General features: G+C 41.0%; 2 protein-coding genes across 2 annotated transcripts in view; both read left to right on the top strand.

Moving 5' to 3' along the window:
• LOC307269866 (striated muscle preferentially expressed protein kinase-like) overlaps positions 1–10,708 on the top strand; it is a gene marked incomplete at both ends in the record, with an annotated part of 44,906 nt that extends 34,198 nt beyond the window's left edge. The window contains 16 exons of the mRNA XM_080052948.1: positions 105–182; positions 287–459; positions 603–629; positions 763–915; positions 1,041–1,083; positions 1,204–1,269; positions 1,512–4,182; positions 4,652–4,819; positions 6,038–6,160; positions 6,667–6,831; positions 6,958–7,648; positions 8,455–8,694; positions 9,403–9,626; positions 9,765–9,840; positions 10,251–10,400; positions 10,489–10,708. Of these exons, the coding sequence (XP_079909074.1) occupies positions 105–182; positions 287–459; positions 603–629; positions 763–915; positions 1,041–1,083; positions 1,204–1,269; positions 1,512–4,182; positions 4,652–4,819; positions 6,038–6,160; positions 6,667–6,831; positions 6,958–7,648; positions 8,455–8,694; positions 9,403–9,626; positions 9,765–9,840; positions 10,251–10,400; positions 10,489–10,708 (5,268 nt within the window). The remainder of the gene's footprint in view (positions 1–104; positions 183–286; positions 460–602; positions 630–762; positions 916–1,040; positions 1,084–1,203; positions 1,270–1,511; positions 4,183–4,651; positions 4,820–6,037; positions 6,161–6,666; positions 6,832–6,957; positions 7,649–8,454; positions 8,695–9,402; positions 9,627–9,764; positions 9,841–10,250; positions 10,401–10,488) is intronic.
• A 2,246-nt stretch (positions 10,709–12,954) lies between these two features.
• Positions 12,955–26,523, top strand: LOC307269939 (carboxy-terminal domain RNA polymerase II polypeptide A small phosphatase 1-like). Its single transcript, XM_080053026.1, has 7 exons — positions 12,955–13,350; positions 20,260–20,408; positions 20,760–20,861; positions 21,708–21,764; positions 22,326–22,418; positions 22,814–22,999; positions 23,473–26,523. The coding sequence occupies exons 1-7, from the start codon at positions 13,278–13,280 to the stop codon at positions 23,599–23,601; spliced, it is 789 nt and encodes a 262-aa protein (XP_079909152.1). The 5' UTR covers positions 12,955–13,277; the 3' UTR covers positions 23,602–26,523.
• Positions 26,524–27,717: the final 1,194 nt, after the last annotated feature.

Raw genomic sequence — 27,717 nt, 5'->3', positions numbered from 1 at the left:
TCTGTGTGTGTGTGTGTCTGTGTGTGTGTGTGCTTCTGCTGACTGCACTGCGCTAACATTACGTAACATGACTTTAACTTCATCCCCTTCTGTTTTCTCCACAGATCCGCAGTGGTGTTCAGCAGATCTTGGAAGGTCTGCGTTATCTTCACCAAAACAACATTGCCCACCTTGATATAAAGGTATCTGTCAGCCCCGTGCCACCTCTGATGTTGTATCTGAAAGGTATTCGATAAAGATCATATCCTTTTTTTCTTTATCAAACAGTGTTGTTCTTTTTCTTTAGCCAGAAAATATTTTGATGTCGGGTCCAGGGAGTGACCAGATCCGTATCTGTGACTTTGGTAATGCGTTAAAACTGGACACTTCTGAGGAATCCTACTGCAAATACGGCACACCAGAATATGTTGCACCGGAGATTGTTAACCAAACTCCAGTCTCCACCGCAACAGACATATGGTGAGCCACCTGGTCTGGAGAAGCATGGGGAAGTGATTAAACACCGCAACCACAGCACTGCCTTGTTACTGTGTATGCAACATAATCAAATCTGTCTTATGTGTCTATGTTGTTTCCCCCAAAAACCTCCTGCTCTCCCAAAGGCCTATTGGTGTCATCACTTACCTCTGGTATGTTACATAGATTTCTTACATTATTAATATGTATTTTTACAGGCTCAATATATAATGAAACAGCCCACAATATTTATCAAAACGATTGGATGTTTGGTTTTGTGTAATAATGTTATTTTTTTTATTTTAGCCTGACCGGTGTGTCTCCTTTTGCTGGTGAGAACGACAGAGCCACTGCCTTAAACATCCGCAATTACAATGTGGCGTTTGAGGAGAACATGTTTACAGACCTCTGCAAAGAAGCCAAGGGATTTGTCATCAAGCTTTTGGTGGTGGACAGATTGTAAGCATCTTGATATTATTTTTAATATAAAACATATACAGTATAGATATATATATGATTCTGACAAACCATCCTTGCATTGAACAGTGTCTAAAAAGTCCCTTGCATATGTTCCCCTCTCCTAGGAGGCCCAGTGCCATCGAGTGCCTTCGTCATCCTTGGTTCAAGGTGAATTATATTTAGAAAATCTATCACCCAGCCTCAAACTTTTCAATGTGTCATAGGCTCTGTATTTATATCTCCTTCAAGGTTAATGCTTAGGGTGACTGTCCTCTTTTTGTCTTGCAGTCACCAACGAACAAGAGCATCAGCACAGCTATGCTAAAACAAGTGTTGTCTAGGAGGAGATGGCAGGTAAGATACTGTGGAACCCACATTGCTATACATGCATTTCATATGCTGAAATGACATACTCCAGGGGCTGATTCCCAGAGAGTGAGGAAGCCTAGTCCTACTCTTAGGAAGCCTTTTATACCAGAATAACTCAGACATGGCTAAGAATAGTGCTAGTGGCATGGGAATTTTTGTGTATAAAGTAGGGAAATAGAATATATGAATAAATGATCTCACATTGTCCTCTTTTGCCTTTTTTTCAGCGTTCCCTTATCAGCTACAAATCCAAGATGGTGTTGCGGACGATCCCGGAGCTTTTGAACGACTCTTCCAGCCACGTGTCCATCGCTGTGGCGCGTCATTTAAAAGAAGGTTCCCCGCCGCCTTCCTCCTCCTCAGACTCTGACGCTGACGTGGACGAGCTTCCCTTCATTCCTATGCCCCTGTCCATGGTCTTCTCTGGCTCTCGGGTCTCCCTTAACGAGATCCCAGGGGAAGAAGAGCTCAATGCCTGGCCTAGTGTCGCTCCTAACGGCTCCACAAAGAAGGAAAACATGGAGGCGGCAGCTGTGACTGGAGGTGCTGATAAAAGGGCAACAGATGATGAGGAAACGCTAAACGAGGAGAAGATGGAAAAGACAAAACGAGTTCCCCTTCAGAAAGGCTCCAGTGTGGAGGCGGATGAGTCGCAGACCAAAGCCAGGCGGGCCACCATGAGGAGGGGCAGCTCGGCCGATTCAGCGCTGCTTCTCCACCTCGACCCGGAGGAGGAAGACTCCAACAAGGTTCCAGCAGAAAGTAACAAGAGCCTGAAAAAGGCTGTTTCAATGGAACTGCCCAACCGCAGCCCAAGCCCCGGGGCGGCCCAGCTGAGCCAGGAGGATTACGCCCTGAAACTGGAGCTGATGAGGCAGCGGTTGCTCAGGGGAGGGAGTGTGGACAAGAAGATGAGCGGGCTGCGCGGGCCCTTGTTTGAAACGCTGGGCATGGACGATGAGAGGAGGACCAACTCTCTGGACCGGAATCTGAGGAGGTCCAGAGCGGGGCCTTCTACACTCACCAGGGCAGCGTCTTCAGAGAGTGCCGGAGAGGACGTGCCAAAGACCAAAGTGTTCCGTAAAAGCTCCTCGTTCTCTCAGGGGGATTCTGAGCCCATGCCCCTGCACCGCCGGTTCGGAGCCCCCTTAGAGATACCATCGCAAGGCAGTGGAAGCATGGAAGGCAAGAAGCTCCAGGAGGCAACCTCAATGTCCGCCTTAACAGATCAAACACAGGAGTCTGCTTCACCCACAAAGAGGATTTCCTTCACGCTCCCGGCTCCAGGGGGATCGGACCAACAGCAACAGCAAAACAATGTGAAAGAAAGTGCAGGTGATAATGACATGGATGTGAATGATGAGAAAAGGACCAAAATCCACGTAGAAAAGGCAGGTCAAGTAGAAACCAGGTCGAGATCACCCTTTGTAATTACTCCTATTATTGTTATAGAGGAGGACGACGAAGAAGACAGGAAAGAGATTCAGAAGTTACACATTACAGAAAGGGATAAGAAGGAAGACATGGAAGCGTCACAGAATAGAAGACAATCATCAATCAATGCAGTGCAGTCTCAAACATCTGACCAGGCCCAATCCAAGCACACTCCTGCAGCCGCCCCAGAGAATGATACAAAGTCTAGAGATGGAGCCACGTCACCCCAACATGCAGCAGTGTTTGCCAGAGTTGCGACTGTCGACAGATCTCCCGATACCATTTCCACATCGTCCAACCCCGATCTTCCTTCCATGCCCCGCCAGCCCGTGCTCAGAACAGACATCAAGGACATCGACTCAGAGGAAGTGTTTGAAGCCAGGTTCAAGAAGCGCGAGTCCTCTTTGACCCGTGGCCTCAGAAAACTCACCAGGAACAAGTCGGAGGAGAAGTCGCCCGTGCTGAGCCGAAAGGCAGGAGAGGGGGGTGAGGAGGTTTACAGGCCGGCAGCAAAGGATAAACCTCTGGAGATGGTTGCCAAGGGGCTACAGGAGAAATCCAAATCTGTTCAAGATTTAAGAGTGGAGGATAAGGAATCAAGCTTTGGTCTAATGGGGAGGTTTTCCCTGCGCTCTAAGAGGTCAACATCTGCTGATAAAAAGGTTGAGAAGCCAAAGGAGGAAAAGCAACAGGAAGTGCAGCAACCGGCCGTAGCCAAGAGGGTTTCCTGGGCCATCGGTCGCAGCAAGTCCCTGGATACAAACACAGTGAGCGGGGCTGAACACAGGAAAACAGAGGAATCATCCGTCTCTGCTATGAGGCGCAAGTTTGAGAACAAAGTGGCTGGAATCTCCGCCAAGATGAGGAGCCAATCAGAGGAGAGGAAGGATAAAGACGCACAGGGAAGTCAGAAGGATCTGAAGGAGTTGAAGAAAGTCTCCGATTCCCCCGTGGTGGCAATGAGACAGAAGTTTGAGAACAAAGTGTCGGGAGTGCGCAGTCAGTCCGAGGAGAGGATAGGGGAGCCGGAGGGGAAGAGGACGCCCCTGTTTACCCGCCATCGCCCGTCCCTGTCCGAGGGGCGGGGACTCACGGGAATGGGAATCCCAGAGAACCAGTTAGCCAAGCAGACCGGCGCCGGCGCATCCAAAGAGTCAATTGATTCCGCCACTAGCATCCATTCCGAGAAGGCCTCAGAGAGAGAGAGTGACCGGCGATCGCGGTGGGACAGATGGGGTTTGACAAGGAGCAAGAAGGACAAAACCCCGTCCCAGACTGACCTGCCTTCATCAGTCCCTAAAGAGGAGGCTTTGTCCAACAGCCAGCAGTTTGTCCGCTCTGCTTCGGACTTTGCTCCCGTGTTCCACATCAAACTGAAAGACCATATCCTGCTGGAGGGGGAACCGGTCACTCTGAGCTGCCTGCCAGCTGGAAGCCCACATCCAGACATTAAATGGATGAAAGGTAATCGCACTTTCTTTTTTTGCACATAAGAAAATACATAATATATCAGTATAAAAGGAACAAGATACATACCGTATATAGTCATTAGGAAGTCAAAAAAAATAAAAAAATAACTGAAATGTGCTGGAAGAGTCAAACAAAACCATAAGGCCTTGTTGGTTGGCCGTCCTAACTAAATGTAAGACATTCAACTTAAAAAATAGTCAGACAGCTAAAGAAATACATAATATATCAATGGTGGATAAATTATGACAGAGATGCGTGTGATGTTGCATTGCAGTGGTCCAACAAAAAAAAGGATGGTTTGCTTATTAAATGAATTTAGGCTTATGCAGTTTGCTAATATGACTTGGTAAACTGTTCAACCATTGGAGACCTCGCCCTCGATAATCTTACTTGAATAGTTTGTGTTGTGTTTTTATCCCGAATCTTTGGTTCAGTTTCCTCAAATGTTGTGTGTGTTCGTCAGATCGTAAACCACTGGAGGTGGATGACAGGGTCAACCTGGTGTCCCACCCAGATGGCAGGCAGCTCCTAATGATAATGAAGACCAGCTGGAGAGACACTGGGGTTTACGAATGCGTAGCTACCAACCCCATAGCGACCATCACCACCTCATGCACACTGTCAATAGCTTGTAAGTTTCATGTTTAGCTCATAGTTATGCAACAAATTCCCTTGTAGTTAATGTGTTACTCTTTCAAATGTTGAAAGTGGGAGTGTGGGGAATGTGAAATCTCATTCAATAATGTCAGCTTGGCAAATTGCAACACGGAGGAAGTTTCTGCTCATTTGCCTTTCATGGACATACGCTCATTATTATCATGATTTGATTTACTTTACATGATTTCATTTTAATCGCAGGACTGGAATGGCATGAATATAAAAGCAGCTCAAATGAATATTAATGCCGACAGATTAACTTAATGGATTTTTAGTTTTTCTCATATTCATCATGTAATATTGCTTCACACAATTTAATATAGACTATGGCAGCTCATATTCAGCACTCCAGTCATGCCCTTGCACAGTGTGAAATGAAAACAACATGAACATGTATTATTGTTATTAATCTCAGCCACTGATGCTATTTTTCTCCCCTTGATAATCCATCAACTGTGTGAAAAATACCTCAGACAGCTTATCTGGCCTGGAGCATTGCTTCCATTGTTGCCCGTGCACATGCTTAATGGGAAATACATTTTGAAACACTGTTCATGTCAAGTTTGGTTTAGCGTAGCTGCAAAAATCAAACTATAGCTTGGATCGTGTTTGTACTCTGGGCTTGACAAAATGAATATCTTATATTTTCTTATTTGGTAGACCTAATATCAACAGGCTGAAATTGTGACATTGGAATGTAAATGCATTACAGACCTTATCACTGATTGATATAACAGTAATGGTATGTAACTTTACCCAATTCACGTTAACATAATATCAAACACAAATCATTATATTGGTGATATTGTTATTGGAAGAACAGTGAAAAATGTATCAATGTTCTTAACTTCGTCTTGCTCTGTTTAACTTTGAATTAAAACTACGCTCACACATACACAACTTTAAAACCATAGATGCAAAACTGAAAATTCTTCAGCCTCTTGACTTAAAAACACAAAGGAACTGCACAGGAATGTCTTTAACTGTTCTTAAGATTCATCCAGAGTGGGTTTGCTGATCATACAGTCACACAAACAATCACATATGGCCGGTATGACCACAGTCTTTATCTATTGGAGGCTGAAAAGCTTCACTTGAGTCTGCAATAATCTGCTATGTGTTTCCATATGCCAGCGTATATCATTTTCACTCTTCTCCTTTTCAACCACCTCCCTTTTTTCCCCTGTTTAAGGTGTGCCAAAGCGCCCCGGGACCCCTGAAGTTCCCCAGACCTACAACAACACAGCGCTGGTGCTGTGGAAGCCGGCCGACACCAAGTCTCCGTGTAGCTACACGCTGGAGAGAAAGACAGAAGGTGAGTGAGCGCTGACACTTAACAAACCATGGTACGTTCCCTCTCAATAACTATTGGTTACGTATCATTGAGAAGAATTCAGCTCATATCGAGTGAAAAAAATTCTCATATTATTTGATGTGTTTTGGTTCCCCTGTGGCTGCACATGAATAAAGAAACTATCAATATTTAGGCAGGAAGCCAATATTATATATATATTTAAAAGTTTGAAATACATATGCATGTCCATATTATAGTGTAGTTCTACTGTATCTATCAGTCTGACAACACCACCATCTGGTGTTCACTGTGTGAACTACAAGAAGTCACTCGCCATTCAGAGAGAACTAAACACAGCAAGGTTCATCTCTTTTTTTTCTAACTTTAGGATTGTTTTTCATAACATATATGCACATTTGGTGCAAATAAATACAAACTGTGTTGCCTAATTTATAAATCTTTGCTCTACCCATGAAGATCACAGCAACATCATATAAGGAAATACATTGTATCTGTCTGTCTTGCAGGCGAGTCCAACTGGCTGACGGTTGCCACTGGAGTAGTGGACTGCTACTACAATGTCACAGACCTACCACCAGGGGGCACCTTTAGGTTCCGTGTCACCTGTGTCAACAAGGCAGGACAGAGCCCGTACAGCAACTGCTCTGCTCTGGTCAGACTGAGCTCCACAGGTATTTAATACACTGTTAATAAAATGGCAATCAACAGTAATTAAATGGAATAGCATTTCTATTTGTAGAATGAAGTATTAGCGTATTACCCCCCAACACTATCTAACTCCATATTTGTGCTTTTAGCTGTAGGAGCTATTCCTGCTGTTGCCGTGGTGAAGACAGTCCCAGCTCCACCAGAGCCGGTTGTTACCTCCTCACTGAGTGTGCCTCCTCTCAGGCCAGCGCAGACCACTGCACCAAGGATTCCTGTGTCCACCGTCCCTGTCACATCAATCTCTCCCAGACCAACCTTCTCCCCTACTGTTTTACCTCTTCAACCTTTATCTGCAACCAAACTGTCCATCACACCCACTCCTCTGTCTTCTCTGCCTTCGAGCCAAGCAAGAAACCCCACATTACCATCACCAATGGCAACAACCGTAGACGCTCCAAAACCAAGCTCCACTCTTCCCTCTTCACCCCCAGTCAAAGCACCTCCGCCCCTGGTCCTCCCCAAACCAATGAGTCCAGTGAACGTGGTGTCTCCGATGACCCAGACTCTACTTATATCACCATCCACTACTATCGTGACCCCTCCATCCACGCCGACCAAACCAGCCTCAGTGCCCACATACGTCCCCACCATCACTGCTCGCGTGGCCCCATCCCCGGTCTCCTTCTCCCCCTCTGTGCTCCAGACCTCCAGCCTGAGCCCCATTGGAGAAGGGGCCAGTACCCCAAGCAGAGGCACACCGTCGGGTCGCAGCACGCCCTCCACTGGCCTGCGACAGGGCGTTCCACAGAAACCCTACACTTTCCTAGATGAGAAAGCCAGGTAAGGCCAGATATACTGACCTTTTTATGAGTGTAACAATTTGTATACTGTTGGATTCAATGTTGCCAGTCTGTAAAACCTGCTGTAAACGCTGCATTAAGCTGCTTCAAGGAGCTGCTCAACCACACTTAAGAAACTAATTAATCTTGCTTTTTCTGTACTGCTTTATTGCCCAAGGTCTAAATGCACTTTCAGAGTTTTCACGTGCCAAAACTGCTACTGTGGAGAAATGTGTACGCATTATGTGACTTGCAATGATTCAATTCAACTCATGGAAAATGTCACTACACTAAAATTATTGGCCTAATTTTTTTATATTCACTTCTTAACAACCATGAAAAAGCATATGCAAGCACAATTAGTGGAATTGGAATTAGTGGAAAGTGGAATTCGTGATTCTGGAGAACACTTTTTGTCAAAAGCAGTGAACATCTCCTCACGATCTGCTACCTGTCTGTACAGTGTGTGCACTGAAAAAGATCCAGTGTTAATAAACAGCGTAAGCTCTGTAAACAGGTAGGTAAAGAAATGGGCCCACCGTAGCTACCAACATGGCCATTTCCAGAGCATAGGCTGTGTATTAACACTGGATTTCTTTTCAGCGCACACAGTACGGACAGGCATTGGAACGTAAGGAAATATTCCCTGATTTTGACAAACAGTGATTTTGACAACAAGCATTCTCCAGTATCACTGACTCCACCTTTAATGTTTATCAAGAGGACATCTTAATGAACTTTCTTCACAGTATGAATCTTTCTACTTTTGTTGTTATCTGTTTCACATATTTCTGTTTTTTTGTCCAGGGGTCGCTTTGGAGTGGTCCGAGAGTGCCGTGAGAACGCAACTGGCAAAATCTACATGGCAAAGATCATTCCCTACAGTCAGGAGAGCAAGCAGGCCATCCTGAAGGAGTATGAGATCCTGAAGCACCTTCACAACGAGAAGGTGATGGCTTTGCACGAGGCCTACGTCACGCCACGCTACCTGGTGCTCGTGGCAGAGTACTGCACCGGCAAAGAGCTGCTCTACAGCCTCATAGACAGGTAGGAGGGAGGGAGGATATGTCACCTATTACTGTGATACACCACATAGACTTACATTGCAAGGCGTAGAAAGAATGACCTTTTACTCCTGAGAAGTCAGTTTGGTGGGTTGGAGCCTGGCCCTGTCCATTAGTGGAAGGCAGCCCCTGATTGGTTCTTGTGTTTGTTGACGACAACATGAATCGGCGAATAAGCTTGTGAGATATGGCTGGTCTCACGAGGCTAGATAGGCAACTTCACAAACCAATCAGAAGCTGCCTCCCACTGTGAGGGACAAATGTTGGTTAAGAAGGTGAGCCCTGATTGGACAGGCTATTTTTGACTGGGTTCCTCCCCACGATTAACCTGGAAATCCAGGCACATATTTAGAACGATAGAGGGTCTGGCCATGACCCATATCAGAAAGAACGATTTGATTGGTAGCTCAGGATTTCTTGAAATATTTAAGGAGCTTCAATGGAGAGTGTCCGGACCAACAGGCGCAGCAAATTCAATTAGCCAGCGGCAGGTCTGGATTTCCAGGTGACCCCATGATAGAAGATTGGGAAAATGTCAGACTGATATGCATGAGAGAAACAAATGTGAAGCTTGTGTGAGATCAGGCTGGTCTTTCCATGCCAGATCGAGCTAGTACTGATACTTTGAATGGATTTGCTATATCAGTGTATATCTATGGGTAATGTCCCTTCTTGTGTTGCCTCTGAAAAGGTTCCGTTACTCAGAGGATGACGTGGTGACTTACCTGGTGCAGATCCTCCAGGGGGTTGAGTTTCTCCACAGCCGACGTGTGCTCCACCTGGACCTGAAGCCAGACAACATCCTGGTGACTAACCTCAACGCCATCAAGATAGTGGACTTTGGAAGCGCTCAGAGCTTCAACCCACTCAGTCTAAAGCACCAGGACGCAGGGGCAGGAACTCTTGAGTTCATGGGTGAGGATGTCCACATATCAGTTCATATAAGTTTACTTGTAATGGTAGAGATAACCTTCCATACAGTCACTGTTCAAGCAACAAATATGTTTTTTTTTAAATTCAAAATGTTCATCCTCTTATCAATTGTGATCCAAGCTCCTGAGGTGTTAAAGGGTGAAGTGGTTGGTCCTCCTGCTGATATCTGGACCGTTGGAGTCGTCACCTACGTCATGTAAGTGAAACTGTTTAACATTCTAATAACCTTTCATTACCATTAAGGCCACAGTCAGTGGAGTTTGCTTTGGGCACAGCATATTAAAGGTGGAGTTAGTGATTCTGGAAAATTGCTCTTGGTCAAAATCACTTTTTCTCAGAATCAGCAAATAACTCATCTAGATTAGCTACCTGCTCCTACTGTGTGTTCACTGATGATGAAATATGTTGTTAATATATTATTATCATATTCCAGAATCTCTGACTTCACCTTTAAATCTAATTTTATTGTGGAACAACCTGCTAAAGTCACGGCATTTTTACTGTTTTCTAAGAGAAGCGGGATCAAAACTGATTTGTCGAAGAAGTGAGTGAATTTGAAATGCTTACTCAGTCTTAACCTTGGTTTTTCTATGTGTTTACATCCAGGCTTAGTGGTCAATTGCCATTTGCAGATAAAAACCCGCTTCAAGTCGAAGCTAAAATCCTGCTGGCTACATTTGACCCGACAAAACTGTACCCAAATGTGTCCCAAAGTGCCTCCGTCTTTGTCAAGAAGATGTTGAGCAGTTATCCATGGTGAGTGCCAAAAACAATTAATGTTACACTTCCAATGGGAGAGAATTTGTTTAAAAATGTTTAACTATGATTATATGTGTATGTCCAGGGCCCGTCCTACCACACGAGACTGCTTCCAACAGGCCTGGCTGCAGGACTCCTACCTGATGAAGCTGAAGAGACAGACCCTCACCTTCACCTCTGGCCGACTCAAAGAGTTCTTAGTGGATCAACAGTGTCGGCGCTCAGAGGCTGCCACCAAGCACAAGGTGATGCTGCGTACCTACCAGAGCTCACCCCAGTCTGGGACCGCCCCTAGCCCCAAGTGAGCTACTGACGGTGAAAAGGCAGCAACACACACACACACACATCCTCCTCTGTGAACCACGGCTGCTGAGAAATGTACAGCCTCCAGACTAAGGCACAGACAACTGGATACTGCTGCAATATCCACAGAAAAGACAGGAGTCCACGTGCTATTTGGGAGAATCAACATTCAACACTATAGTGGGTTTCTGGGATGAAACAAACGTGAAACGAGAAGACCCAAAATGGAGTTCAGTACTGCTCATAAACTGTAAATCAGCTGGAGGGAGGGACACAGGATGTTCTTTGGCTTTCTTATGATTGATTGCACAGTTTCTCAGTCACATTGTGAATTCTAAAAGTTGCACATGAGTATTTGGTTTAAGATGGACACTGGTCTCCGCTCTGCACAGCCAGCCTGGAACATGTGTTTATGTCACTCAATTTGGTAGTCAAACAAACTCATGTGAATGTTTCATGATTTAAGCTGCTAATTTTTATTTTTTTTTTGCATTTACTTACACATTTAAAAATTCAAAACCCAAAATATATATTTTTTTTCTCTCTTGAAATTGTTTACTTTTTTCATGTTAATTTATTTGCATGTGTGTGTGTGTGTGTGTGTGTGTGTGTGTGTGGCCAAGTCATTTTGATTCACTTTTGAAATTATGATCGAGGCAACAAAAAAAAAAAAGCAAAACAAATGAGCGGTGTCTTTGTGATTCACACAGTAACAATGAACTATTTTAGGGTGAGCTAGGAATTTTTTGGTACAACTTTTTTTTTGTCCTGTGGTTAAACTGTAATAAACGCGGTCTGTATAAAAATGTATAACACTTACTTGGAGAAGTCATAGATTCTGGTAAGCTACTGTGCTTTGTCAGTATTACTTATCGGTGGGGCTGCTCACATCATGATCACCCAGTCAGTGCCTAAATTGGATTAACATCCAAAATATTGCTCTTGTAAATGTGTCTCCATTAGTACAAATTCACAATTGATGAACGATTTGAACAAAGCTAGCATTGTACTGCAGTATTTGGACTTTAGAACAACAGACAAATGCATATAGATTCTTACATACATGCACGCACACACACACACACACACACACACACACACACACACACACACACACACACACACACACACACAGCACAATGCTGTCTTGTAATAATACAGCGTCTTGTGTAATTGATCTATCACAGTGTTGCTTTTTTGTATGAATTTGGACAGTTTAAGATTTGTAAATGTGCCAATTTGCAGTGTTTATATGTGGAAAAAAGTTGACAATGTTTTTATGAGATAGTATGTAATAAACTATTGATACAATTGGGAGAATTCATTTGTTTCTGTGGGACGCACTTTGGGCCTTCACAACTACACCTGGGGTCTCATGTTAAAAAGGGCATGAACATGAATTCAACATTCAACATGAATTCTTCTATTTTGTAGTTTGGTTACAGCATGATCAATACACATTATTCCCCAAAACACATTTAAAAGTGAGATGGAATAAAGTAACCTTGTATAAAACATTAATATCATAACCCAAACTATTTCAGGACCTGTCAAAATTGTATTCAAGACAATTTTGGAAATGAAATAAAAACCAATTGCGACAGGAATTAACTCATCAAAATCCTACATAAACAAACCAATCACAATTGTCTACTGCTGACAAACAAAGGCAAAATATTCCACACTTCATCCTGCTGAGCTGGATACTGCACTTGCGCGACGCTCCCTGTCTGTAGGCAGTTTCAAGGGAACCCAAACTGGGCGTTTCTTTGCTGCTGCTACTTGTACCGAAAAGTTTTACTTTTGAGCAAATCTTTACTCGCAATGAATACAATAGCACAGACCCAAACACTTAAATGAATTATAAGTAGCTCACATTATGGAAAGAGTGTGCTATTCTTAGTCAAATTGTGTTTTTAGAGGTCGCGGTATGGCAGGAAACCGCTCTGGCTACAGTTGCCGAAGCCTGTAAATAATTGACGTGCCGTTATTTGATGTTAGTAAAGCAGCTAGGCTGGTGTAGCCCAAACAATGCAGCGTTAACATTGTAAATGGTGTAATACGCGTATTCAAACTGTTTTTAAACAGTAGTTCGTTCGAGTAAAACAAAGTCCGGTGTCGCTAGTTGTAACTTTGTTGCGGGTTACTTTGAGGGACCGTCGTCAAACTCGTTGACGCCACAGGGAGGGAGTGTTGCGCGCGGCCATTCCCTCACTGCGCCACTTTAAGTGAAATGGGAAGCCTTGAAACCTCCATGTTTGTATCTTGAAATTGCGAGCGGAGTTGAGCACCATATTGAATCAAAGTTGCCATCTCCTTGTCAAATGTTTTCCTGTATTTCCGACCTCAAACTTTAGACTAGTTTTCCTTTGCTTTGAGCGAACAACAACTACAACAGCGGCGGCAGCGTTTGCAGTGGACATAGTAATGGACGTGCTCTGAAGGCGACTTGTTGCGATGTTTCCCGCAGTACATGTTTTAAGTTGTGTTTAAATGCAGCACCCGAGTCAGCGAACAAGCTCTTAAACTTTTTTTTAATACAAAAAAGTGTGCTGTGATTAGCTGGATGTGATGGACAATCCGTCCTCAATAATCACCCAAGTGAGCCGGGATGAAGAGGGGAATAAAGCCGCGGGAGAGAGGGGTAAGTTTCACTTTTTCTGCACTCATGTCAGGGGGAGGAAAAAAAGTTATTCAGCTCCGTGCTCTCCACTCCTCCGCTCTGTAAACTTCACTCGCTCACTGCACAGTTCATCTGCGTTGGTGTGACAACACGTTAAAGTCTACAGTGCTGCACATTTTGCAAACATCTGTAAGAAAGTGGAGGGGGAATACAAGATAGAGCACTAAAACTGCCAGTGTTTGTGTGTGGTGCAGAAATAATGGCTGCGGCCCTTTGGCCTGTCATGAAAGTAAAGGAAATGACGTATATGCTTCATCAAGATGGCTTTAATATTTCTATAAAAGTGTCTTAAAAAAATCATGTTTTAAAGAATAATAAAGTGTTGTAAGTAGCTTGGATAATAAAAAAAAATGCAACAACATAGCTACATAAAGTAACTCTTGTATATTTGATATTGCCAATGTATGTAAATAAAACAATATTTAGGCGAGACCCTGAAGGGTGAAATAGGGTAACATTTTTAACTTGCATATATCATGAAACTGAGCCAATAGATTAAATACATTAACGCAATTCTTTTTTGTATTGAGTATTGAAAATTAAAAAATAAATTAAAATGATGTAGAGATGTTGGCCATTAAAGGTGATTGTATATCAGAAATATACAGACGCATACAGACAGGGTTTAGCCAAATAAACACATTAATGTAATCTGCAATAGTAATAGTATGAAAGAAGACATGTTCTCAAAGGAAACAAGACAAACATTTCAAAATGACCAGTGCTTGATTATTATTTATTTTTTTGCAGTGTGTCACCTTAATGGCTATTATACATATTGTATCATCTTATATCTCTTCATTCTCGCTGTCTTGACTTTTAGTTAGTTAGTTATTTGTCAAAAAGTGACTCCGAAGGTCTGTGAATTTCTGATTTCCTCATCAGCTCACTTACATGGATTTATTTTTCTTTATTTCTGTTCTGGCACCGTCTCTGTACACCCACACATACCAATAAAATGGCACAGAGTAAAAAAGCAGGTTACTGAGTAATCAGGTGGCCTGTCGGTCATCATCCCTGTGGGAAAAACACTGCCTGTCCTTGTCTTAATTTTGAGTGGTTTTCCAGCCCTACTTGAAAAATGTAATATACAGACACATATTTGAATAATGGGTTAGGGTTAGATATTTGAGTTAAATACTTTCTCAGACAAACCAAACTTATTGTAGAGTATATTTAGACATTTGATTATGAGTTGTTATGTGGAGCAGCTGTAAATGTGTAGTAGCCCGATCTATTACATAACCTTGTCCCCCTTGTGACACACAGCACTGTGTTGACTCTGTGCTGACTAAAGAGATTGGGACTTCATTAAAAAATGACGAAAGTTTGTTCAAGCTTCATCGAAATGAAATGACAAGTTTAAGGTTTCAGTTTCGAGTTGCCTTAAGAGGATCTGTTCACTTCACTATCGTTTTTTTTTGTAGTTCCGTCTCTTGAATACACACACACACACACACACACACACACACACACAAACTCTTGACTAACGTACTGATCGTGCATCTCCGAAGGATGCACACTGGTTCAAAGCTTGTAGCTGTACAATGTAGTAAATACATTATAAGTTACTGTCTTGTCATACAAGGCCATTTTTTATAAGTGTGAGTGAGTGAGTGAGTGAGTGAGTGTTTCTCAACTTTGGGGCGGGAAGACTGAACAAGATCTTACTCAATATGGTTACAAAGTATTACCTACTGTATCCACTGACTGAACACAAAATACAGAAATATGCTATACTAAAAATGTACATTATGAAGACTTTGAGATCTAAAAATGAGGGTCAAGGACCAGAATGCGTAGGAAAACTTTTAATTTAGTTATAAGACTATTGATTTCATGCAAATATGCCTGAGCAGCGATTCAGATGAGAAATCCAGCTTGGGTTTGTTAGTCAAGTTCCCACTACACAAAGGCAGCACAATTCTATTTGCATTTTCCATTTACAACTAATTCCGGCATCTGAGCTAGAAGGCCTCGAGCCATGCTGCTAATAATAATAATATATTTTATTTGTAAATCACTTTGCATAGAAGCGTAAAAAACACAAACACAAAAACAAAATCATGTATCATATTATCAGTCAAAAAGGCAGAAATGTGAGAAAAAAAATAATGGTGAGTCCTCGATGACAAACTCACCAAACTTGCATGTACAGATCATTTTTATTACAGTTTCTTCTTAAAGGGAAAGTAAGGCCAGAATGATAACTTCCAACTCCACTATCCAGTCTCAAATGAGTCTGTGCTTTTATTGGACATTTTTTTTATTGTCACGTGAAAGAAACAGCTGTTTTCGAAGACTCCAGCCCTTTTTAAACAAAGTTGTATCCTTGTAACAGACTGATGCAAATTTGCTGGCGGCCACTTTGTCAATTGATAAAACAAATATTTAAGGCTGGAGTCACCGATTCTGGAGAATGCTTGTTGTCAAAATCACTTTTTGTCAAAATCAGTGTATATCTCCTCACAATCACTATCCACTAACTGTCCTTACTATGTGTGTGCGTGTACTGTTTTATACACATCATAGGCTCTGTAAACTGGCATGCACTTTTAAGTGTGAAAACGCCCTAAGACATGTGGAATGAATTCAGTGCATTGCGAAATCCTATAGTGGGAAGTTACTTATCGATCGTGTGTCAGTAATTTCATATCGAGATTACAGCAGGGAGTGGAAACGTTGATAACTGGAATCTATTGACACGGTCATGTCTTAAATCTAAAATGGATCCTGGGCTGATAAGGCATCTTTAGCGTTGAGTTATTCCACCCTGATGCTATTTAATCATCGAGTCAGCTGCTTCTGAACGATAAATAATTTTCTGTAAGTTATGGGACAGGAGAGCACATGTCGTGGTTTGCGTTTTTGCCTAATCCACAACAGGAGATGTTAAGGAAGGAATTTGATCTTCTAGTATTTCTGATTTGACGGATTAAAGTGCATCTCTCTGTCTCGGGCGGCTTTTGAATATGTTTTTTCCCCCGTGCAGACGTCAAAACATCACACTATTGCCTCTAAAATAGAAGCGTTATGAAAACGGAACTTTAAATTACTTTTTACAACACTTTTTATTTGTTTGATATTAACTTAATGACCCGAGAAAATAATCTGCAGATAAATCGATAATGAGAATAATGAGAAACAACAAAAAATCTTTAAAAAAAAAAAAAATCTCTCATCTGTTTCTATGGCTCTGGACTGGGCTGCAAATAGACACTTGATTTGGGCGACACAGCAATAAGACTTATCCTTTTGTTTCTCATGATTCAGCTTTAGGAAGTTCACCCCATAAATGATCTCCTTCCGCGTCATCTTCACAATGGCCCTGTTTTTTTATGAATAAATGGCCGCTCTGTGTTTTGTGGTCAGCACCCAGTTAGTCATATTTTTTTTTCTCCTTTTATTTAAGGGCTTGTGGTAAGATGAATATCAAGGCTTACTGAGACTCGAGGGAGCAAATAAGGACGTGGGAGTGAACAGTGGAAATGTAAAGGTGTAATCAGTGACTCTGGAGAATTCTGTCAAAATCACGTTGAGTCAAAATCAGTGAATATCTTCACACAATCTGCTTCCTGTCCAAACTTTTTTTTAAAACTGTTATTACCCTGCATAGGCTCTGTAAAGCAGACATGCCGCTAGCTATGGTGGGCCACCTTTGTTTACATACAAGTTCACAGAGCCTAGGCTGTGTATTAACGCCAAAACAATTTCAGCACACACAGTACGGACAGGTAGATATTCACAGATGTTGACAAATGAATTTGACAACAAGCGTTCTACAGAATCACTGACTCCACCTTTAAGAGGACAGGTAGGAGGTAGTGAAGACCATAATGAATGAGTACATAGGACAGTGAATATCGACTACATTACTATATTGACTGAATACACTTGGGTAGATAAACCATGAATGAACTGCAAATCATATTGACATGAAATCTCCCGACGTGCCTGTGTAATAATACTGATAATGCTATCGCAAGCCTTCTCCTGCTACGCTAAAACGTTGAAACACAACGGCAAGTAGCTTCCTCCGCTGATACCAGTCTGTTTCCTCTTCCTGTTTTTTTGGCCCCCGAGCGAGCAAAAGGCCAGCGGAGGGTCATACATACCGGCCCCCCAATCCACAAACGCAGTTAGGAGGAGGGGGTGAAAAGAGGCGTGAGAGATGCACAACAGAGGCTAGTGTGTTGGTAACACGGTCACGTCCGGACAGAGAGACAGACAGAGAGAGACAGACAGAGAGAGAGAGAAATAAAGAGGTGAAAGAAAGTCTGATGAGAGGCAGCAGAAGTCAGGAGGGGGTGGTGTTGACAGATTTATGGGACATGAAGCATTTGGAGTCGTTGGCATGACAATCTGAATGTGAGAACAGAAATATACTCAGTGACTGACAACTCTGACACATCTTCAGGCTAAATCCGCAGATCGGAGGTAAATAAAAGTTAAGGTTGTGTAGCCTTAAAACCTGTGAAACAACCCTTTAAAATGACTTCTTATAAATAGTTTTCTTGGTCCGCCAGTATGAGCCCAAGGACCTTTTGAGATGACCAATTGAATGAATGACAAAAAAAGTCTCATTACCACATACAGTCATATGAAAAAGTTTGGGAACCCCTCTCAGCCGGCAACATTGCACTGATTTGTTGAACCATGTACAGATACACAATCTGCAGCCAGATGTTCTTGCAGGTCTTTGGAGGTGATCTTTGAGTTGTGTGCAACCATTCTCACAATCCGCCGCATATGCCGCTCTTGTACTTTTCTTGGTCTGCTAGACCTGGGTTTAACTGCAACTGTGCCTGTGTCCTTCCATTCCCTGACAACGTTCCTTACAGTAGAAATTGACAATTGAAACCTTTGGGAAAGCTTCTTGTAGCCTTCCCCTAAACCATGATAATGAATAATCTTTGTTTTTAAGATATTTTGGGAGCAGTTTTGATGGTCCCATTCTGTCTCACTTCAGCAGAGAGTCAAAGAGAAGTGCAACTTGCATTTAGGCACCTAAAATACATTTTCTCATGATTAAACAGACATTTCTATGAGGTTCAAGGCTTAACAACATAATCCAACCAACTTTGTGTTTAAAGTCATCAGTTTTACATGCTGTTACAGGCATTAAAATCAACAAAACCACAAGGGTACCCATATTTTTGCACAGCCAGTTTTTCACATTTTATTTTATTTCACACAACCAAATAATAATAATAATAATGAATTTTATTTATAACGCACTTTATATTTAGCAAAAAATCTCAAAGTGCTACAACAACCAAAAAAAAAAAAAAGAAAAAAATAAGTTAAAACAAGAGTTTACTGCTTTTCAAAAAATCTTTGTTTGGAAAACATCCCAGTAGTTAGCTGTTCCTGGTAAATTAAAGACATACCACTTTAATCTTTTTTTTGTGAAAGCAGAGTCAATTATAATGCCGGCTGAGAGGGGTTCCCAAACTTTTTCATATGACTGTATATGTTTTTCATATTCACACAAGAACTAATGTTGATGCAAAATCTTACTTGCATGCAAAGGTAATATATCCACATTGACAGTATCACATTGAATTTATATCAGCTTGTTCCAACTCGTTAAAAATATTTCAACCCAAGGCTGCAAGTTTTTAATAGTTTCATTTGTTGTTTCCACCTTCTTAAATATTAGGAAATTAATGTTTTCTTTGTCATGCATGCATGGAAATGTGGACTTTTGCACTGTTAGAGACATTTTAAAGTCATTTTAGGCTGCTGGAATAACCACTATTTTATCACAGACATAGACAAAACTAATATTGAAAACATTCGTTTGTGGCATGCTTTACAATGTACTTGTAAAATACATTAAAAAAAAAGTTATCTTTAATATAAATAAAGTACAAACGTGAAATGGCACCAACAAACAGTGTATGGACTGAGCTTTAAACCTGTTGAACTGCACAGGTGCACGCTTCCTCCTCCTCCTTTGCTGTACTATGGTGATTGACACTAAACTCTTCATTCACCATTTGCCAAGTTTGTCTGGTTAAGCTACGGCTTGGCAGGGATCCGCTGGAGATTTGTTCAATTGTAAGAAGAAAAGGAGAAAAAGCCCCCAGAGGCTGAAATGTGTCTGCTGCTTCTGAGTAGTATTACTCATTTGGCCACCTCTAATAGGTAACCTAGCTATTAGTCCATACAGAAGCATTACTGCTGCTAATTAAAAAGGGTAAAGAAAGGAAATAGTTGAATTTGTTCAACTTTAACAAAAAAAGTTGAGTAGAGTATTTTGTTGCTTGACAAACACTGAACATGAAGTAAAGGTTTGATTCATGGTATAAAGGTCATAACTTCTTGCATACCAAGCACATTCAGCTTAGTTGTATTTTATTAACTTGTTTGTATTGTTAACTTTTATTTTCTTGTCCATTTGTACTTGAAAAAAATACTATTTTCATTGGCTGTTCTAATGGTTATATTAACTGCAATTCATGTACGGGTCATTTACATGTAGTGCATTATACCAGATTGGTTCATGCTGAGCCTTTTACAACGCCTGCTTGAGAGTGAAGTGTTAACGTGCTGCCGCGTCTGTCATTGGTGGATGGTTTTCACTGTTTGCTGCTGACGTCAGAGAGGAGGTTATGCAAGAGCTGCTGGCTCCAGGAGGGTCCGTGTGCACATGACAAAAGTATGAGGAAAGCTGTTGGTTTTACTGCTTTTTAAGGCATTCACTGACAAGATGGAGGCATCACATACAAGGTGGCACTGTGTAGGAAGGGTACAAATATAGTCATTACAGTTTAATGACTTTTATTTTATTAGAGTAACATATTTATAAATTGTCTCCATTCAAAGTGTAAATCAGTGTCTAAAGTTAAAGTTCCTCGTCCATAGGGTCTTCCCCCTCTGTGTCCTCTAAGAAGCCTCGCAGCAGAGGCCTGTTCTCCAGCCTGCTCTGCTGCCTGTGTCGGGACCAGCCAGAGCCCCCGCCCGTCAATAACAATGCCCCACTGCTGGTGGAGGAGAACGGAACTGTCTCTAAGGTAACTTTTAACCTGTCTGTCTGTCTGTCGGTCTGTCGGTCTCTCTCTCTCTCTTGCTCGTGGCATATTTTCCTCCTGTTTCCACAACTTTGGAAAGATCAAATCTGTGTCAGACAGGTCAACATATCAAAGATCAAATCTCACATTCTCTACCTTTTTAGAGGTTCTCCATTTTAAAAACAACTCTTCAACAATAGTTAGCCACTGATTTTCATTCATGGCGTTTCTTTACACCAATGCCTGGTAGCAGTATTTTGTATCACGTGCAATAAAATCTTCCTTTTTTGACTACTTTTAGGGACCTCATACTTTGTCATCTTTCAGGTAAACTTATTTGTGATGTGTTTTTAGATCCAGGTGAAGCCATTGTTGCCTCCAGTGAAGTCAAAAGACTCCGGGAAGATCTGTGTGGTAATAGACCTGGACGAGACGCTGGTTCACAGCTCCTTTAAGGTAAGCAGAGTGACATGTCGCGTTAATTACAAGCAGCTATGTGCAAAATGTTTTTCTTTCATTTCTTACGGGATGTAGGGGACTTAGAAAAAAAAGGGCTTTAAAGCACATAGTGATCGCATTACGTCATGACATAGTTCACCAGTTAAAAACACTGTGTAAGGTCTACACGTCCACTCCATCTGGTTGTTGTTGGCTGGGCCGGTGACATTTCTGCCATCGCCGGCAAATGCCAAAACCCCAAACTAGCTGCTGCTTAAAAACCAAATAAACACAGCCTCTCCTCCATGTAAACAAACGGCAGACTTTTTGTCTCTCTACCTGAATCTGTCTGAAATAATCTACAATAATACTACTTTATAATTTACAAGCCTGTTTCATATCCATCTCTCGTAGTAAACACAGGGTACCCGCGGGGTCTTAGAAGCAAACATTATTGTTTGCAAAGGTCTTCCATTTCTTGATTGCGCTTTTTAAATACTTAGAGAGGGGTTGTAAGGTGAAATAATACGTACTTTTTGATTGTTATTTAGAGTATACACACAGTTCACAAAGCTGTTGTTACAGTTTATCAATGTGAGTATATTGAAATAGGTTTATAATACATGTCCTTTATTAAAAATACCTTATGCATCAGCTTTTCCATTATATCCTTCCTACTGGTTCCAATATGGCCTGACACTTTCATTAAGTTTATTTTTAAGTGGCATTAAAAAGTCTGAAATGTCACTTGTGAACAGACATTCATGTGACTTCATGTGGTTGCTCAGCCATGTCGGCTTTAGTTAAGTCTTTCAAATGTCCACATCTTGCTTGTTAAAATCAACTTTTTTATCATTCCAATAGCCGGTGAACAATGCAGATTTCATCATTCCTGTGGAAATCGATGGAACACTACACCAGGTAATGCGGAGATGCGTGGCACTCACACCGCTCTCTCAAGTCTTAAATTGCTCATTGTAGTAGGTTGGGTTTTTGGAGACGCTGCGCTGGATGACATACCGTGGGTCTGGGCCTGATTCAAGTAATCCAGGATAGGTTTGTTCAGACAAGCACAGCCTATTCCGGATGACTTGGTTCAGGAACGCTTCCCCTTAGCCGCAGACACCGCAGAAAGAAGAAGGAACAAAAACTGGGAAAGGAACTTCAAAGAAATATCTCATGGATTTTCACTCTTGGAGCTAAGAGCTTGTCTGTCAGTGAATTATATGAGATTTTTTTTACATTCTTATGCAAGTCCCCAGTGCCTGATATTGTAATATATAATTTGATGTGGATAAAATATGCTCTTTTTGAACCACATGTCAAATCTGTCATGTGGACAGACACACATTCAAATTGTCTAGCCATCATTTGCACAGATTGAATTTTATCCCCTAAACAAAGTGGCATAATTCTTTATTGTGGTATTTTGAAAATGATAGCCGCGCAGGAACCTGCTTTAAAATGCTTGACGTGTTCCAGGTGTATGTCCTGAAGCGGCCGCATGTCGACGAGTTCCTGAAGAGAATGGGAGAACTGTTTGAGTGCGTCCTGTTCACCGCCAGTCTAGCCAAGGTGAGAAATAAAATCAATAATATATATGGAATCAATTACTGCAGGATCACAGGCTTTTTCCTACATTACATTTGGTGGCAGTTGTTGAGTTCGCTTTATTTCGAACAAAGGATAATTGAATAACAAAAGGAAAAACAAAATGAATAAAAATAATTATCAAAAGCGTATTTCAACATAATACACTCTAGACCCATTCGGGAAGGGATAGGATAAAGCATAAAGCTCCACCATAAACCAGTGCAAAATCCAATCAAATAAAATGAACAGACAGTGTTAAAGAATACAAAAATACTACTCCAATCAAACATGAAAATAAAACGAGCACCATTTACATCAGTTTCTAGAAGTTAGTGCTGCTTCCATTCATCTATTAAATCATTCTTTCATTGCGTCAGTATGCGGACCCTGTCTCTGACCTCCTGGACAAGTGGGGTGCATTCCGCTGCCGCCTGTTCCGTGAGTCGTGTGTGTTCCACCGAGGGAACTACGTGAAGGACTTGAGCCGGCTGGGCAGAGACCTCAACAAGGTCATCATCATAGACAACTCCCCCGCATCATACGTCTTTCACCCAGACAACGCAGTGAGTATGAAATGCACCCAACTCAAGATGATGACACTCCACCTTTCGTGTATCAGTTTACTGGGCTCTCCTGCGTTTTAAGGTATTGCAATTAGCGCCTGACGATTGTTCTGAGAATAATAATTATCGGCCAAAAGTTTGCCCAACAGACTCCAATTTTAACACTTAATTAAGTTCAGAAAACTCTTTGTCATTTTTGCAGCGCACAAACGGTACGTACGTAGGTAGCAGATTGTGATACAGTATTCCCTGATTTTTACAAAATGTGATTTTGACAACAAGCCTTCTCCAGAATCACTGACTCCACCTTTAATATCAGAATCGGCATTGGCCCCCTAAAAATATATTACTCTGGCCCCAATTGCAAAAACTATTAAAAAAAATAGAAGTTGGATTAGGTGAACAGTTAGTATTGTTCTTGTAAGGATATATGATGTTGTTGGTGTTGTTGCTGACCATGTGTTTTGGTGCAGGTGCCTGTGGTCTCATGGTTTGACGACATGTCGGACACGGAGCTGCTGGACCTCATCCCCTTCTTTGAGAGGCTGAGCAAAGTGGACAACGTCTACTCAGTCCTCAAGCACCAGGGGGTGGCTAGCTAACACCGCTACACTGCTCATCTCAGCTCAGAACAAAATCAATACGGAAATCAACATGCACACACCAGCAAGGCCCCAGCTATATCACTGCCCAAGCACAACACACAGACTGCCTCTCAGCTGAACCAGCGCTTTCACCTTCCCAGTATCAAAACACCCCAAGATCATTGTGTGGGAGTCTTTAATGACTTTGATGGTGTCTTCGCTGCCACCTCCTGGTCAAGCTGAAAACTGCCTGAAATTTGCCTTGTAACTTTCTCCCTGTCAGTCCACAGTGAGTGAACCAGCTGATGTGAGTGATTGGATGGATGGATGGATGGATGGATGAATGCTTAAAGGACATTTCTGCGTTGTCATTGAACTCGGAGTAGAGTTAACAGCCTGGGTACTGGACAAAGACTTCTCATGGATCCGGCGCTCTCATCCTGCAACGCGTGCAGGATTTGGTAAGCAGGATTCAAGTGGAAAGGAATATTTTTTGGAAAGGTTTACATGCAAATAAACTTGATCAGTCTTGAAAGAGCAGATGGTTTATATGTACTGTCAGTGTCTTTTAAACGTATTGGAATAGCATCATCTTCGTCACCCTAGGTTTTCATTTAGTATCACACTATTTGTCTGCAGTCGGGAGCATGTGATCCATGGGTCTAATTTTAAATAGTTTTTAGAGCGATGTGATCAGGTATTTTTTTTTTAATAATCACGACAGTGTTATGGATGAATATGATCAAAAAAAGTTTCTCTTTAAACCCGAGCGTGGTCGTAATGTCAAATATAATAAGGAGTTGTTTAAATTGCTTATAACAAAATGATTGGCAGCACTTTACAAGTATAGTCTGCAGTACAGGCCTCCCTTTCAGTGCTGTGTAGTAATTGAGTCAAGCACAATTTGTATTAACGCAGCTTCAATATGCCATTGCATAATAAATAGGGATCAGTATTTGTGATTTCTTTTTGTATTTCCTTCTAGAAACAGATGAATGCAGTATTTTTCCCTAGAAAACCTGACACTAATAGAATTTTAAAGTATCAGCTCGAGACGGTGAAAAAGCAGCTGCTACATTGTATTATTATCGGATGTGTTTTTTTTTTTCAAAAAGTGGTTCAAATATTGATGAATGGCCAAAATGCAATGTAGGCTTCAAAGTACAACCTTTTTTTTCTTCTTTTTTTGTGTAAGCGGTACACATAGGCTGGAAACTATTTCAGGACTTTGCAATAAAATGTGTGTCTGGCCGGGGGCCGGGGGAGCTGCCACAAGGACTCTAGAATTATGTGAGATGCCAGGCACAGCTTTGAAAATAGAAAATGGTTGTAATTCAGCACAGATTTAAAGGAGAAATCCACCCTGAAACACCTCAACCCTGCTAATAAAACCGCTATCGGCGATTTACCTTGCACCTCTGGGTCCGAATGCTTTTTATTCATGACGTTAAAGGCCTACTTCACCGGTTTGAATATGAAGGTGTATTGAATTCTGAGATCCTATGTAGTATAAATGTGCAAAAAAAAAAAAAATCGGTTCATCCTAGCCTGAGAAAAGGCAGAAAGAGTGTTTTTTTTAAATCTTACTTTGTAAATATTACTGTGCTGTCACAGTAAAAGACATCACAGTAATATTTACAAAGTAAGTTTTTTTTAACCCTATATTTATCTTTCTGTGATGTCACGAGAAAGAGAAATATAGGGTTTCTCTTTCTGCCTTTTCTCAGGCTAGGATGTACCGATTTCAATTTTTTTCGCACATTTATACTACATAGGATCTCAGAATTCAATCCACCTTCATATTCAAACCGGTGAAGTAGGCCTTTAATGTTGAGATAATTCCAGTGCAGCTATGACGTTGTTTAATAGATCTGAACAAAAACTGTTCTGTGTTGTTCTAATGTGTAGTTTTACACAGATATGTTGAGGATTAAGTCACATAAGAGGTAAGCAGAAGCACAGGAGCAGAAACGGTTCATTCAAAGTTGCAATAAAACTGCATTCTGGGAAATGTAGGAGGTTACTAAGAGATGAAAAAAGCAAGATTACTTAAGGTTGGAATTTCCCTTTTAAAATCTCATCGACCAAATGGGGAAGTCACAGAATTGAATCTGCTTTTTTAAGCTGGCCATGGTGATAGTTGCTCAGTTTTTGAGCAACTCTTTGGTCCGATCCGATCACAAGGGGCAGTGCGGCCTCTCCGACCCCACTCATATGCGTTGACAATACCACGTGTTGACCCTGATGAATGAAATGTCAGATTTGACTTTACCTACATTGGGGGCAGGGATGACAGTTAAAGCCACCATATTAAGAACTAGTACATTATTTTTCTATGTTAACAATTTTGTGTCAATCAAATTAGCCTGTTTATTTTCTAAATAATTACTGATTTTTGTGCTTTCTTTTTTGGCCTCTGATTTGTTTTCCAAAAAGGGGAACATAGTTCTTGCTGTTGTCCATGCAAGACCTGGTTTGTTACCTCATATATTACATGGGTAATATTTGGAGCAGAAAACACCAGCAAATGACTAACAATGATAGTATCTTACTGTTGTAGGCACATTAACAGGGTAATAATTTCGACAGGTATGTTTCATGTAAGCCATCACGTCTCAATTAGGTTCAGTGCTGTTAACTGTTGTGTTTTTTTTTGGAAGTACATTGGCATAGAGGAGTATTTATAGGAACGTTCGGTCATCTGATTACATATGAAACAAGTGTTGTGTCACTACGTGGGGCCCATTCACTGATACTGTACTTCTTACACATTCAGTAGATATGTATATCTTGTTTTGCACATTAATAAAGCAAACAAATGTTCATTAATATATGGAATATTCATGTTACTGTACTCATGATTAAATAGATGTAACCTAATTTTTTGTTTTTGTTTTATCATGCCAAATTATATATGGACTAAATGTAATAATGCCATTTCCCCCCCCACCATAAATGCTAAATGAAAGATGGTCCAAGTGATATTTTGTTGAGCATTTCTTCTCATTTAGTTTTGAAACAAACTGGATTTTAGAAAGTTGTTTTGGTGCAAATTTGGCAAAACAGCAGACAGATTTGTGGTGTTATGCTTTTACAATAGCTGTTAATTTATCCAGCTGTCCACTAAAGGCAAAAATACCTTTAAAAAAGACAGCAAACAATAGATATTAATGGGATAATGCCATTTGTGTAGGCCCTAATGAAAAAATAACATTCTGTCATACCTCTTTTAAATACATTATATGGTTAATAGTGAAATATTCAAACTATTGTAATCCCTTAACTAATTTAACAACCTGACTGAAATCATGTCAATAACATAGATATTATTTCTATAAATATTTATTTTCTAAGAATGTTATCCTGTCAATATGACTATTTTCTATATTTTGAAAAATTGGGGGCTGCGTAACAAGCTATTAACCTATCAGCGGCTTTTATCTGGTCAATTAGTTGCCTTACCGGCTAGTTACATGATTAGCAGACACGAGCAACATTAGCATTATCCTACAATTATCCTACATTTAGAGCTGCCGTTTACTACCTGGTAAATGTAAGTCCAATATTTACTGTTGTTTTATTCCTGTTTTGTCCTTTCCTAACACCCAAGGGAAATGTTGCCTCTTTTTGAAACACTTTGCACACAATTATAGTTACAAGTTAGTAAACTTACCTACGCGGCTATGAGCGTTATTTAGCCTATGGTCGCTATAGGGAAAAGCACAAACTGGGGCTAACTAGCTTCCGCAAACTTTATTTTCAGTCAGGTTGAATATGAATTATTGTTAACAACTACTTATTTTTACATGATAACAAATGCTTTTAAACGACGTAACATGCATAGTTTCAAATTTCGTTTTAATTTTTTGTTTAAATTTTGGTGTAATCTATGTATTAAAAAGAGGGTGCTAATATTCTGTGGCATCACCAACAAGCATACGTTTCCATCAGAAATCAATTATTTTATGTTATAGAACAACAAGTGTGTAAATGCGACGGCTGTCTAATGGTATATTGATTATCAAATTATCTGGAAATTATTTTCTCCATCAATTCCTTAATAGGAAACTGACAGTTAAAATAAATATAATAAATTACAGAACATTGTGAATTATAATTTCCTTTAAGACATTT

The sequence above is a fragment of the Ammodytes marinus genome (genome assembly GCF_949987685.1).
Source record: "Ammodytes marinus genome assembly, chromosome: 24".
Lineage (NCBI taxonomy): Eukaryota > Metazoa > Chordata > Actinopteri > Uranoscopiformes > Ammodytidae > Ammodytes > Ammodytes marinus.
Note: the sequence above shows the minus strand (reverse complement) of the source record. Positions and strands in the feature narration are given on the sequence as shown.

Bases quoted from the DNA above. Each gene is read 5' to 3' on its own strand.
- LOC307269939 (XM_080053026.1), top strand. From the start codon at position 13,278: ATGGACAATCCGTCCTCAATAATCACCCAAGTGAGCCGGGATGAAGAG. The intron at 13,351-20,259 runs GTAAGTTTCACT...CCTCGTCCATAG, and splicing joins TAAAGCCGCGGGAGAGAGGG to GGTCTTCCCCCTCTGTGTCC. The intron at 23,000-23,472 runs GTGAGTATGAAA...GTTTTGGTGCAG, and splicing joins TCTTTCACCCAGACAACGCA to GTGCCTGTGGTCTCATGGTT.